Source organism: Empidonax traillii, unplaced genomic scaffold (genome assembly GCF_003031625.1).
Source record: "Empidonax traillii isolate 1590-97213 ecotype Southwest subspecies unplaced genomic scaffold, ASM303162v1 scaffold190:size869923, whole genome shotgun sequence".
In the NCBI taxonomy this organism is placed as follows: domain Eukaryota; kingdom Metazoa; phylum Chordata; class Aves; order Passeriformes; family Tyrannidae; genus Empidonax; species Empidonax traillii.
The window spans coordinates 751,835-764,004 of NW_020955383.1; the positions used below are offsets into that span (position 1 = coordinate 751,835).

A 12,170-nucleotide genomic window follows, 5' to 3' on the forward strand; every position below is an offset into this window, starting at 1 on the left:
ACACATCCCCTCCCTCACACTGCAGCCACCGCCCCACCGCCCCGCCCCACCCTCACACCGCCCGCGCTGGCCAATAGCAGCCAAGCCCTGCCTCATGTCCCGCCTCCGGCGCCTCTCTGGCCAATGGGAGCTGAGCAGCCTCGGCTCCTTCTCCCCTCACCCCGCCCCTCCCGCCCCGCTGCCACCCGGCCGACGCGGACCGCTTCACGCCGTCTTGGAGCAGCTCCCGCGGTCTCAGCGCTGCGCCCCGCGGCGCCAGGGCGATAACCCCATAATAACTCTCCTCTTTGTGGCCCTTCTGGGCAGTCGCGGTTGAGCGGGAGCGGCCCCCCTGTACTAGCGCTCTCCACCCCTCCTTCCCCCCCCCCCCCCCCCGCGAGGATCGAAATGGGCTCGACCGCCGGGGCAGCCGCTCAACGGCCGGCCGCGGGTCACGTGGACAGCGCGTGCCCCATATAAGGCCGGGGCCCGGGAAGGAGGGCGGGTCGTTTGCCTCGTGGGCGCGGTGGGTGCTCGCAGGCCCGCCATGAGCGCCGGGCCGGGGCCGCTCGGCCGCGGCGACGCCGTCACCCTGCGCGTCCGCGCCGTGGGGCTGCGCCCCGACGTGCCCGTCCTGAGGCTCTGGGGGCTGCTGGGCGAGCGCAAGGCAGACTACGCCCGCCTCGACCGCGAGGTGCAGGCGGCGGCGGGGCCGCGCCTGGCGGCCCGCCCCGGGCCCGGCGGGCAGGCAGACGGAGGGGCCGGGCTGTGCCCTGGTGAGGTGGGACTCGTGGAGGTGCTGGGGCTCTGGTACCGCTGCTGCGTGGTGAGTTGCAGCGCCCAGGGGTACCGCGTGTTCCTGCTGGACGAGGGGTCCGTAGTGGTCACGTCCGCCTATTACCTGGCACGGGGCTGCCCGGAGCTGTTCCAGTTGCCCCCGGAGGTGCTGGGCTGTGTCGTGGCCAATGTCATGCCCTCCCAAGCCCCCGAGGGCCCGGGCTGCGGGGACTCGCCGGTCTCCAAGTGGACGGTGGAGGCGATGGAGTTCCTCAGCTTCCTGCACAACAAGGAGGTGTCTGGTGTGGTGCAGGAGGTGATGTCCCCGCAGCTCATCGTGCTTGAGCTGCCTCAGCTTGTGGCCCAGATGCGGCAGCTGGGCTTGGCCAGGCAGGTCTCTCCTGTCTGGTTCTGCCAGGTGCTCAGGCGCTGCCTGCCTTTTGGCCACCTAAAGAAGCAGCTCTGGCAGCAGCAGCAGCCCTCGATGTGTTCCCTTGGAGCTTTTGCAGTGCCTCAGCTCCTCCACGTGCTGTTCTCAGATTGGCCCGTGTCACCTGCCTTGGATTACTTCTACCCACAGCTTCAGCTGGGTGTGACAGAGCCTGTCCTAGTGACCCATGTCTCCGACCCACACCACATCTACTGTCAGTTGCAATGCCTGTCCCAGGAGATCCGTTGCCTTTCTGATACCATGTGCCATGTTTATGACCAGTGGGAGCAGGATTTATTGCCCAAAGTGGGCTCACCCTGTGCAGCCCGTGGCATGGATGGCCAGTGGTACCGTGGCCTTCTGCTGGAGCTCATTGCAGGGGAGCAGGACCAGCAGGCAGCTCTCGTGATCTTTGTGGACTATGGCAGGAAGGAGACTGTCACCAGAGCTAACCTGCGCCATTTGCCTGCCGAGTGTTTTCGGATGCCTGTGGTGACTTATGTGTGTGCTCTTCAGGGTGTTTCGGATGGGGGCTGTGGATGGTCCTCGTCGCAGATCGATATGCTGAAAGCGCTGGTGCAAGGCAGAGGAGTGAGTGCTCACATCAACACCTTTAACTCCTTTGAGCATCTCTATTATGTGACCCTGTATGGGGAAAACAGCATCAACTTGAACCATCTTTTCAGGTCTCAGGCTTGCTGCCTGGTCAGCAGTTGTAAGCAGGTTAGCCAAACTGAGGCTCGTGAGCATCTGGAAGTAGAAGAATCCTCAGCTGGAGAATTGGAATTGCCATCAGAAGCACTTCCTGTTTTAACACACAGAGATTTGGGCTCTGCTGCTGTACCTGGTGTACAGCTGAAGACCTGTGTGTTCTACAGTGCACAGGTCTCCTACCTCCGAGATCCATCTGAGTTCTGGCTGCAGGTCCATGAGCATCAGCAGCTCTTCAGGCAGCTGAGGCAGTGCATGTGGAATTTCTACTCCCATGCTACAAAGCTGGATGGTGCTGAGTGGGACCCACGCCCTGGATCCCTTTGTTGTGCCAGTGGGAACGAGGGTGGCTTTTATCGAGCGATGGTCACCAGGGTGCTGGACAGTGGGGTGGAAATACACCTGGTGGACAGGGGCAGTACGGAAACCGTGGATCGGTGTGCGGTGAAGGAGCTGCTCTCTCGGTTCAGGGAACTGCCTGCTCTAGCTCTGAAGTGTTGTTTGGCAGGTGTCTCCCCTCTGAGAGGGAGTTGGAGTGAAGCTTCTGTGTCTGCATTCAGGGAGATGGTGCTGAACAAGGCACTGAAGGTTTGTTTTTTGAGTTTGAAGGGTGACAAATACATGGTTGAAATTTTTGACCAGACCCAGTTAGGAGAGAAAAGAGTAAGTAAACTCATGGCCCAGGGAGGTTATGGTGAATACCAGAGGTGTGAAATACCCAAGACTCTCCAGAATTCAGATGAAAAGGCTGTGGCACAGGCCTCTTTCCTAGCAAGTAGTGCTGAGGAAAAACAAATAAATGCAGAGAAGAGGCTCAGAGAGAGCCCTGTTGCAGCCATTCACAGTTCTAAAAGTAGCGAATCTCTTCCTGTTCAGGAATATAAGGGCAAGGGAAACCTGCACATGTCTTGGAGACAGAATTATGTGGAAATTAAGCCAGGTTATTCTTGTGGAGGCCACTTAGAAGTGGGAAGTACCGTTAGTGTTATTTTGTCATATGTTGAAAATCCTGGTTTTTTCTGGTGTCAGTTGAGCAGAAATAGCCGTGACCTTGAGTTACTAATGGATGAAATTCAGGAGCACTGTAAGAATTCATCCCAGCCACATGTTTGGCCAAATCTTGTGTGTTTAGCCCAGTACTCAGAGGATAAGAAATGGTACAGGGCTTTAATTGTTAGTGGAGCCCTTTGTGCAGAAAAAGTAGAAGTCGTCTATGTTGACTATGGCAACAGAGAGCAGGTGTGCCTGTCAAACCTCCGTGCAGTTCATGAGCGCTTCCTTAGGTTGGAGGCTCAGGCTTTCAGGTGCAGCCTTTACAACTTAATCCAACCCAATGGGGAGAATCCATTCACTTGGGAAGAAGCAGCGATTAATACTTTTCAGCAGTTTGTTGTTAATTCATCATCTGAAATGGAACTAAAGTGTACAATATTTGCCTTGGCTTCAATAAATAGGGACCTGTTTAACATTGTAGATTTAATCACACCTTTTCAGAGTGCTTGCCAATTTCTGACCGAGAGAGGTGTAGCCAGACCTTTATTTCCTCAAAAGCATCTGGCATCCTTGGTTCAGCTTCATTCTTACTATTATTCTAGTCATGGTATCAAAATTGGGAGCGAGGAAGAAGTTTATATTACACACGTTGAGGATCCATGGACGTTTTACTGCCAGCTTGAAAGATGTGCAGATACCTTAGCACAGTTGGCTGATAACATCAGTCGCCTGAGTGAAACAATGACCAGCACGGGAACCTTGAGAAAGTCTGGGAGCTTGTGCCTAGCAAAGTATGCTGACAGTCAGTGGTACAGGGGAGTAATTATGGAAACACAACCTAAGGCAAAAGTCTTCTTTGTGGATTTTGGGAACACAGAGACCATAGAGAAAGATGATCTGCTTCCTTTACCCAGTGATGCTTCTGATATCCTGCTTGTGCCAATGCAGGCCATAAAGTGTTCCATATCTGATGTATCTTCTGTTTCCAAAGAAGCTGCAACATGGTTTAAGGAAGCTGTCCTTGAAAGGCGATTAAAAGCAATAGTAGTAGCAAAGGACTCTGATAATACACTGCTGGTTGAGTTGTTTGATAGTAATACTCAAATTAATACCAAACTGAAGGAGCTAAGCCTAAACAACACAAGACTGTGTAGTCATGTAGAAGGTGAGTCTCGGTGCTCTAGAAATGCAGATGTGAATGACACTGCAGTGTCCCCTTTAAATGTGGGGAGGCCTCCTGAAAGACAAAAATATGGACCTGAAGCTCAGGGAGGACAAGGGAGCAAAAGGCACTTTGAAGAAGATGTAAACCTTTTCCAGCCCTCTAGCAAGGGTGATCTGGCAGCTGGATTACTAGAATCTGATGAAATGCTTAGCAGTAAAAAGGATGCTATTTTGTTAAATAAAGCAGGGAAGGCGTCTCTGCTCTCTGTCCAGATGGATGCACTGTCAGATAATAAATCTGGTGCTGAGGACAGGTGTGTAATGCTTAAAAATGTGTCAGACCTACCACAACAGAAGATAGTGCCAGCTCTTAAAACGTTAGTGTATGTGTCTTTTATCAATGATCCACTGGATTTTTATGTTCAACTAGGGAGTGATGAGGTTCAGCTTAACAGCATTTTGGAAAGTTTAAACAATGGGACACAAGCAAAGAACCCTTGTGGAGAACTTTTCCAAGCAGGAGACTTAATCAGTGCTGTTTATTCAGAAGACAGCCTGTGGTATAGAGCTGTAGTAAAAGAGAAGACTTCTGACAATTCGATGAAGGTACATTATATTGATTATGGTGATACTTCAGTAATTAGAGTTCATCAAGCACGCAGGCTCCCTGAGGCCTTGTCATCTATTCCAGCAATAAGCATTCACTGCTTCCTAGGTGGACTTAAATGCAAAAAAAATACAGACTGGGCGGAGAAAGCAGTGCTTTACTTCACCAAGAGAACAAGTGAAATCCTGCTGTCATGTGAATTTGTAGAGAAGGTTGAGGATAAATGGGAAGTTATTCTCAGTGACCATCAAGGTATAATAACAGTGGATTTACCTAATGATCTTGCAAGTGCAGAGAGATCTTGTTCATCTGACAAAACTGATAAAAGAGAGAACATGATAACTGCACATGAGCCTTTGTCTCCTCAGGCGCCAAATGAGATTTCCTGTGATTGTAAATCATTTATATGGAAGTTTCCAGAGGCAGGTCAGACTTTAAAAATTTATGTCACGGTGGTAAATGGCCCAGAATACTTCTGGTGTCACAGTGCTGATACCGAACAGTTGAGCTACATTGACCAAAAAATAGAGGAAGCTGAAAAGCTTGGACTGAGCTCTTTGAATGATGGCAGAATGTCTTGTATTAAAAGTGGTCATACTTGTCTAGCAAAATACAGTCAAGATGGATGGTTCTACAGAGCTCAAATCAGCAGTGTAAAAGGTGACAGTGTAGTTGTTCAACATGTAGATTATGGAAGCCAGGAAGCTGTTGGCTTGGAGATGGTCCGACAGATTCCACGTGAACTGCTCAGAGTACCTGGTCAAGCATTTGCTTGCTGTCTGTCAGGTTTCAGTCCCTCAGAGGGCTCATGGCTTAGTGAAGCAAATCAGAAGTTTTATAATATGACTGCAGACCTTGTATTAGAAGCTGAAGTAGTAGAAATTTGGAAAGATAAAGATTCTGAAGTTCCTCTGTGTGTTGTCAAGCTGGAAGCTTCTGGCAATAGCATTAATGAAGCGATGAAGCCTTTTTGGAAGGCCAATAAAGGAACTGGTAACAGCGCTTCTTCAAGTCTTGACAGCCTCTTAAAGGAAAACAGAAGTTCAAACAGCGATATGGGTCTTTGTCTTGAAAGAGAAACTACTGCTGTTTGCGGATTAGCTCAGAAAGGAAGTGATTTGCTTCGTTCTGATCCTTTCCTGGATATGACTTCGGAGTGCTTAGAAACTGCAGAAGCAAATGTGTCAGTGAGATCTGCCAGTGGGAATACTGATGATGACTGTGAAACACCAGAGCATCAGAACAGTTTTGATAAAGAGATACCTCTGTCTGAAGGCGATAGTGGTAACAGTGTGTTACTAGAACCAATGAGATGCTGCAGCCCTCATATTTCAGGGGGTGAAATGACAGCTTCAGAACAAGAACTGTCTGAAGTACTCTTTGGAGAGGATGCTGAGCAGCAAGCAGAACTGACAGGCAGTGCTTCAGCAGCCAGCCTCTTTCTAGGAAACAAACCAGAAGAGCTGCAGCAATTGCAAGTGGTCCAGGCACAGCCGTCTTCCAGAGATGGAACGTTAGTGGAACTGGATCCATTAGAAATGCACTATTCGTATGATGATCTAAAAGAGTTCCTGCTGGATCTAGAGGCACTTTCAGCCAAGTCCTTCAGTGAAGAAACAAAGGAAGCCCTGGACACAAAGTCACTTGAAATGCAGACAGCATCAGGCAGTGAAGCGAGAGAGACAGTGTTGGAACAGGAATTGCTGGAGCTGCCAGTTGGTAGCGAGGAGACAGGGGAGTTGGCAGCTCTGAACTTTCTTGAAATTTTAACATTACTTAATGAGAAAGAAAACCTGGTGCCTTCAGTCAGTGATGGAAAGAAGTCAGTAGAGCAAATTCCGCCTGATGTTCAGCCTTTTTTGGGAGGGAACCCAAAGAAACTGAAAGTGAATTTGTCTGGGATTCATCAGGCAGAAGATCTACTAGGTGAGTGGATGGAAGCAGACCCTCCTCTCCTAAGGCTGTCATCGTCTGCTGATAGACCTGAGAAAGAACTGGATCTGAAGACCCATGACAAGCAGTCAATGGTAGGTGCCAAGTTGGGGCATTTTCTGGAACTGGTGCTGCCTGATGTCCAACCTTCTCAGGAAGGCAGGGAGGAGGACTTTTTAGAGTTGGAACATGCTGTGCTGCAGAGTTCTGCAAATAGTGGAAGTCAACTTTCATTTCTCACAAAAGACTCGGTGGATCAGAGGCCTGTTTTCCCTGTAAAATCATGTGACTACAAAGTTAAGAAACGTAAGGGGTGGCAGAAGCAGCAAGATGATTGTATGGAAGAGTGGATGGAACAAGACTTGACTGACTCATTTAAAGAGTGTGGAAATATGCATGTGCAGTCTTCAGGCTGTAAGTCTGAGGATGAAGACGAAGAAAAGCAAAATGAGAACTTGACTGACTGCAGTGCAGGTAAATTACCGGATTTTGAGAAATAATCAAAATGTTGTGCCCACTCAGACATAGCTTTCTCGTAGAAACCTAATTTTTATTTCCTAATAACGTATTAGCGCTAATGTCAGTATGCTTTGATAGGTTAAGGACAGCAGACTAAGTGTAGTACCTCATGTTTAACGTGACAGTGTAACAGCATCTAATCTTACCTGGAGAGATTAATGCTTTTGATTGGAAATCTATTTCTGAAAATGAAATGCATTTGCAAGGCTGTTCAGGGTGACAGATTTTAACTTTCCAATATCAAGTAAGTAGTTTGGAGGGGGGCAGGGGAGCATTATTGTGAGGCACCTTAGGTTTTTTGAGGGGTGATTTTTTTGTGGTCTTTCTGTGGCGTTTTTTTTCTTCCTCCTTCATTGATATGCCATCATTTCTTGTAGCACACCCTGACTATCCTTGTAATCTGAAGGGCTTTGCTGTTGGTTCCAAATGTGTAGTGTGGACCTCTCTCCAGTGGTGTGAGGCTCGCATTTTGGAGATATCTGAAAAAGGTACTAGGGTAAGTATGGTTTGAATACTCATTCTGCGTTCTTAAGATCTGGTCCTTCTTTAGTCTTCCTCTAAACTTTGAATGTTTTCGATCTTCACTTTATAGTAGGCTACATTGAAATAGGAGTGTCACAAAAAGAGTTGGACGCTACGTGCCAACACTTGATTATCCCTTTGCACCTTATTCCCTTATATTGACTGGGAATACTGAAGGAGGTGGCTCCAGATTGAGATGCACACTCATATGTGTGGTTCTATCTGGCCTGCGAGTTAATGTTCTGCTGTGGAGCTGTTTTACCATTAAATGCTTCTGAAACCTATTTTACGGGTGTTTTGAGTAATTAGTGCTAGAACAGTAGAACTTTAGGAAGAAACTTGAACTATATTGTAAGTAATAATGCATTCAAGACTATTCCTGCTTCAGTGAAATGTGTACTGCATTAGTGGGTGGTGAGTTAACTTTAACAGTAGGCAATAACCTTGTGAGCTTTGTTCTACTGCTCTTTAAGCTGTGGGATGAATAAGAAGCCTTCCTTCAGTTCAGGGGGCGTGCGTGTCTATGTACACACATCACAGATGTTGTACTTGGATAAAATGGCCTTTAAGTTATAATTTAAGGTTGCAAATTCAGAAGATCTTTACAGAAAAGCAACCTTTCGGAAGACTGAATGCCTGAGATTGTGGAAGCCAGCTCATTTGCTAGTAGATCCCTTGGGTATCTGAAACTAACCTCAGCTGTATTCAGATGAGTGCCAGTGTCTATTATGTATTATTATTTCACCAGCTTCTTTCTGGTTCTGGTCTAGTAGGTATTTTCCAGCCTTTGTTTCTCACTATACTTAGCTTAGAAGTCCAGAAGGGCCTTGAGCAGATTCAGTAGTTATATTCAGGTTTTTTAGAGATTAACTTGCTCTTCCTTGCAAGATCCAGAGTTCTCAAAACCTTCTAAAGGCAGGGAGTCCTCAATTGTGTTTTCCCGCTGCAGTGTCTTATTTGCTGAGTGTATTACTGCTGTGCTAGATACACTTTGGCTCCCGCTCCGCAGGTCTTGAATCTCTCCAGTGGCAACGAGGAGATTGTGGATCCTGAGAATGTCTGGAATGGTATTCCTGACTCGGCTTGCAGATCACCTGAGGTATGGCAGTGTGGTAGTGGACTGGGTAGGACAGTACTGGCTTTCAGAAAGGGTGCTAACTAACTGGTAAATCATGAAAAACACTTCTATTATGAAGTAATTAGGAAAGAATAGTAAGGCTTTCACCAGTGTTCTTTATCAAGTACCTACCATGAAAAACTCGTGTCTAGGACCCAAAGCTTAGGTCATCAGTCATGCTGTGGTGATAACAGAATGAATTTCCAGTTCATTCTTCACATGAAGTTTTTGAATCAAAGTGAAAATTGGGCAGAAGACCTAATATAGTGAATTATAGGGGGGGGGGGGAAGAGTGGAAAATGGGAGTCTAGTAGTGTTGATGTAAAAAGTCTAGTATTAAAGGAAGCACCCTAATGGAAAGCCATAGTGCCAGCTTTCTAAGAGGATCCCTTTTTGTATAGGCATTAACCCCTGCAACAGAGAACTTGCAGTCCTTACCAGAGGAGCCCTTACTTCACGGTAAGTTTACCTTAAACCTCCCAAATGGGTTGTGTGTTTGGTGTTGAGATGCTTTCTAATTTTCTGGAAAATGCTTTCTTTTAGAAGGTACAGTTAAAACACTAATTTGAATTTATGTATTTGATACCGTTGGGATTTTCTTAGTAGCATTAGCTTATGTGCTGTCATTTTAGGGGTGACTACATGCAATGAGAGCTGCTACTCTGTCTGGATTGGAAACCAGTTTAATAATTATTTATACACCTGATGGATTGAGCCTCTTGGAAAAACTGGTTCTTGGATGGTTCACCCAAGCTGTAATTTTTGGTAGGGTTTCGAGCATCTGCCATTACCATGCTGTTCTGGCTCGTGTTTCTGAGGCAGGGTGAGTGACTGCTAGGCAGACTCTACCAAGCATTTAGTTTGGGATTTGAGTGCCCCAATCCCCTATTAGATCTTTGGTCTATACATCTTAAACCCATAATAATACCATCTTAGTTGTTTGTGAATAGTGCATGGAAATCTTTATTGTTCCTTAAAAATTTTCATGTGTTACTGGTGAACACCTAATCAGTGTACCAAATAAATAGTACAGGTTCTTTTTGGTTATAGACTACCTTTATAATCCATGGAATTGTAGAGCAGTTCTGGTTGAAAGGGGGCTTTGGGGCTGCTGAAAGCAGGGTCAAGTAGATCAGGTTGCTGAGAACCTTACTGACAGGTCTGGAATCCATCCAAGGATGAAGACTCCAAAACCTGTCTGGCCAACTTGTTTCTGTGGTTGCCTGATGAAGACTGAACTGAGTTTAAGTAGAGATAGCATTTGTGCTTTCAGGGATTGAATTGGTAATTATATTTCATACAACTGTACCGAAAGATTGGTTTATGGGTAGCAAATAATGAAGCCTGCAATGGAGATCAGTTGCCTGTAAAGCGAAAAAAAAAATAAGGCTTGTGGTTTTGATAATACTTTTTATAGTTTTTACCACTTCATTTTAGTTGTTTTCCCTTATTTGGTTGCTAAATATTATTGTCCAGATTTGCCCATTGTTCTTGAATACTTTGCATGGAATTAGTGTGTTCACCCTCTCAGCAGCAGCACGGGAGATGTGAGCTAAGGTGGTGCAGCCACATGGCACAGAGCTGGATCTTGCTGCACGTGTGTGCCACTGCCTGCAAAGGCAGTTTAAGTAAAAGGTACCTGATCCACAGGATGCAAAAACTCCTGCAGTGGTGGATGCCAAGCCCAAGGAGGGATGGAGTGGCTTGAACTCGTAACTGGAATCTGGCAGCTCATAACTTTTGGGCCAGTTTGCTCTTTCATCTTTTTATAAGTATAGTCTTCTAATATGGTCCAATATGTTGATAATATTTAGTCTGAAGCCCTGCAGAGCTGTGACTTTGGATGATAATGCATTTATATACATTTATAGACACATCTTGTTGGGTCTGATCTGTGTTTACTCCCTGTAGAAAAGCAAACCGGCTGCAGTTGTGATTTAGTTGAAGATACTCATGTCCTCCAGCATTGCTGAAACCAAGTGACACGTTCACCACACGAAACTGAATAAGTGCCTGTGTACCAAACACTCCTACGTTCATGGGAACAAGAATACAAGCAAAGCATTGAGTATTTTTTTTTTCCTCCTAACTGACCAAATGCCTGTCACTGCTGCACTTCGCTCTCAAGGAATTGTTGATGATAGACTTATTGTCAGCTTGTTTTCTTTTAGCTGTTCTTGGTAGACTGTTATTGTTATCTTGTTTCTCATAACTGTATTTTCTTTACTTACATTTTGCCTTTGACTGGCATTTTTTATTGCATGTGGGTGCACTGACTTGTATTGAGTTCTTGTATTGAGGTGGGTGGTTGTTGAAAAAAGGCTTATGAGTTTCTGTATATGCTATTTTGTTGTACGGCACTGCTTGCTGATGTTTGTTTTTGGAAAGCAAAAGTTATATTGTTACATGGGGTTTTTTCCTCAAAAAAAAAGAAAATATTGAGGGTATTTTTGCAGGTGTGTGGTGGGGGGAGGAAATTTTGGTTTTTTTTTTTTTCCTCCATTGGAGAAGTTGTTTTGGGTTGCGTTTGGTGCTGTTCTAAAGCAATGGAAGAAGCTGGAATAAAGCTTTGGCTGACATATAGTGGTTTGTTAATGTGTTGTTACTCGTGTCTGTTCCCTATGCATAAGCTCAAATGCTGTGTGGGTGCAGTTCTGCAGTCCCTAGTTCTGTTTTGACCTTAACCAGTGCTCTAGAGCACTGTGAGCTATGGTGAATAATTAGAAACATTAGTTGCACGTAAGTAATTGAAGTTATTCCACTTGCACTAATGAAAGATGAAGCTTTTCCAATAAATATGAAGATGACCCAATAGCGTGGTGTTGCTGCTGCACAGGTACAGCAGCGTTAGGACTCAACCTGCTGCTGCTCAAAGGAGATCTCACCTTTTAATCTCCTCCTCGGGTGTTAAAAAGGGGCTTTTATTTTATAGTGGTGTTCCACGCCCCTATATAGCATAGCTGCTTCTTCCTCCTCCTCAGAAGCTGTGGATTTTTCATGCTGCCATATGGATTAGGAACACAGGCTGGCTGATAGTGTCAGTCTGGGTGTCTCACAGTAGGTCTCAGGTGTTACTGCTGACTCAGTAAAGACAAACACATCTTTAATTGCTTGATAAAGACAATACATGGTGGTAGGTTGGAAAGGATTAAATTCTGAAGGACAGGTCTTAGGTGTTGTTGCAATCTTATTATAAGATCACAGATTATGCAACATATTTAATTACACTGTTAATTGCTTTGCTTGTTCTGCTTGCTTCAGTTTTGTTTGTAACCTGATTTTGAAATGAACACAATTTAGAAGACACCCTTCCCATGGGGTGGATTCAGAGACTTAGGATTCAAAAATGATGGCCTTAAATAAGGCTGACCAGGTGGCTGCTGACACTGTTCGTCCAGGTATTACCTTTGCTCTCTGTC

The 12,170-nt window shown here is 46.0% G+C and overlaps 1 protein-coding gene across 2 annotated transcripts; it reads left to right on the top strand.

The window, feature by feature from the left end:
* The first annotated feature begins 508 nt into the window (after positions 1-508).
* On the top strand, positions 509-11,182 carry TDRD6 (tudor domain containing 6). 2 transcript variants are annotated; one of them, XM_027886602.1, is made up of 5 exons: positions 509-7,067; positions 7,490-7,608; positions 8,644-8,733; positions 9,153-9,210; positions 10,663-11,182. In XM_027886602.1, the coding sequence occupies exons 1-5, from the start codon at positions 527-529 to the stop codon at positions 10,722-10,724; spliced, it is 6,870 nt and encodes a 2,289-aa protein (XP_027742403.1). In that variant the 5' UTR covers positions 509-526; the 3' UTR covers positions 10,725-11,182. The 2 variants fall into 2 exon arrangements, with proteins under 2 accessions (XP_027742403.1, XP_027742404.1); XM_027886603.1 differs by lacking the exon at positions 9,153-9,210 and having other exon boundaries at positions 10,663-10,795.
* Positions 11,183-12,170: the final 988 nt, after the last annotated feature.

Excerpts from the sequence above, each read along its gene's own strand:
- TDRD6 (XM_027886602.1), top strand. The coding sequence starts at position 527 with ATGAGCGCCGGGCCGGGGCCGCTCGGCCGCGGCGACGCCGTCACCCTG. Across the intron at positions 7,609-8,643 it reads TATCTGAAAAAGGTACTAGG|GTCTTGAATCTCTCCAGTGG; the intron begins GTAAGTATGGTT and ends CCCGCTCCGCAG. Across the intron at positions 9,211-10,662 it reads AGAGGAGCCCTTACTTCACG|AAAAGCAAACCGGCTGCAGT; the intron begins GTAAGTTTACCT and ends TACTCCCTGTAG.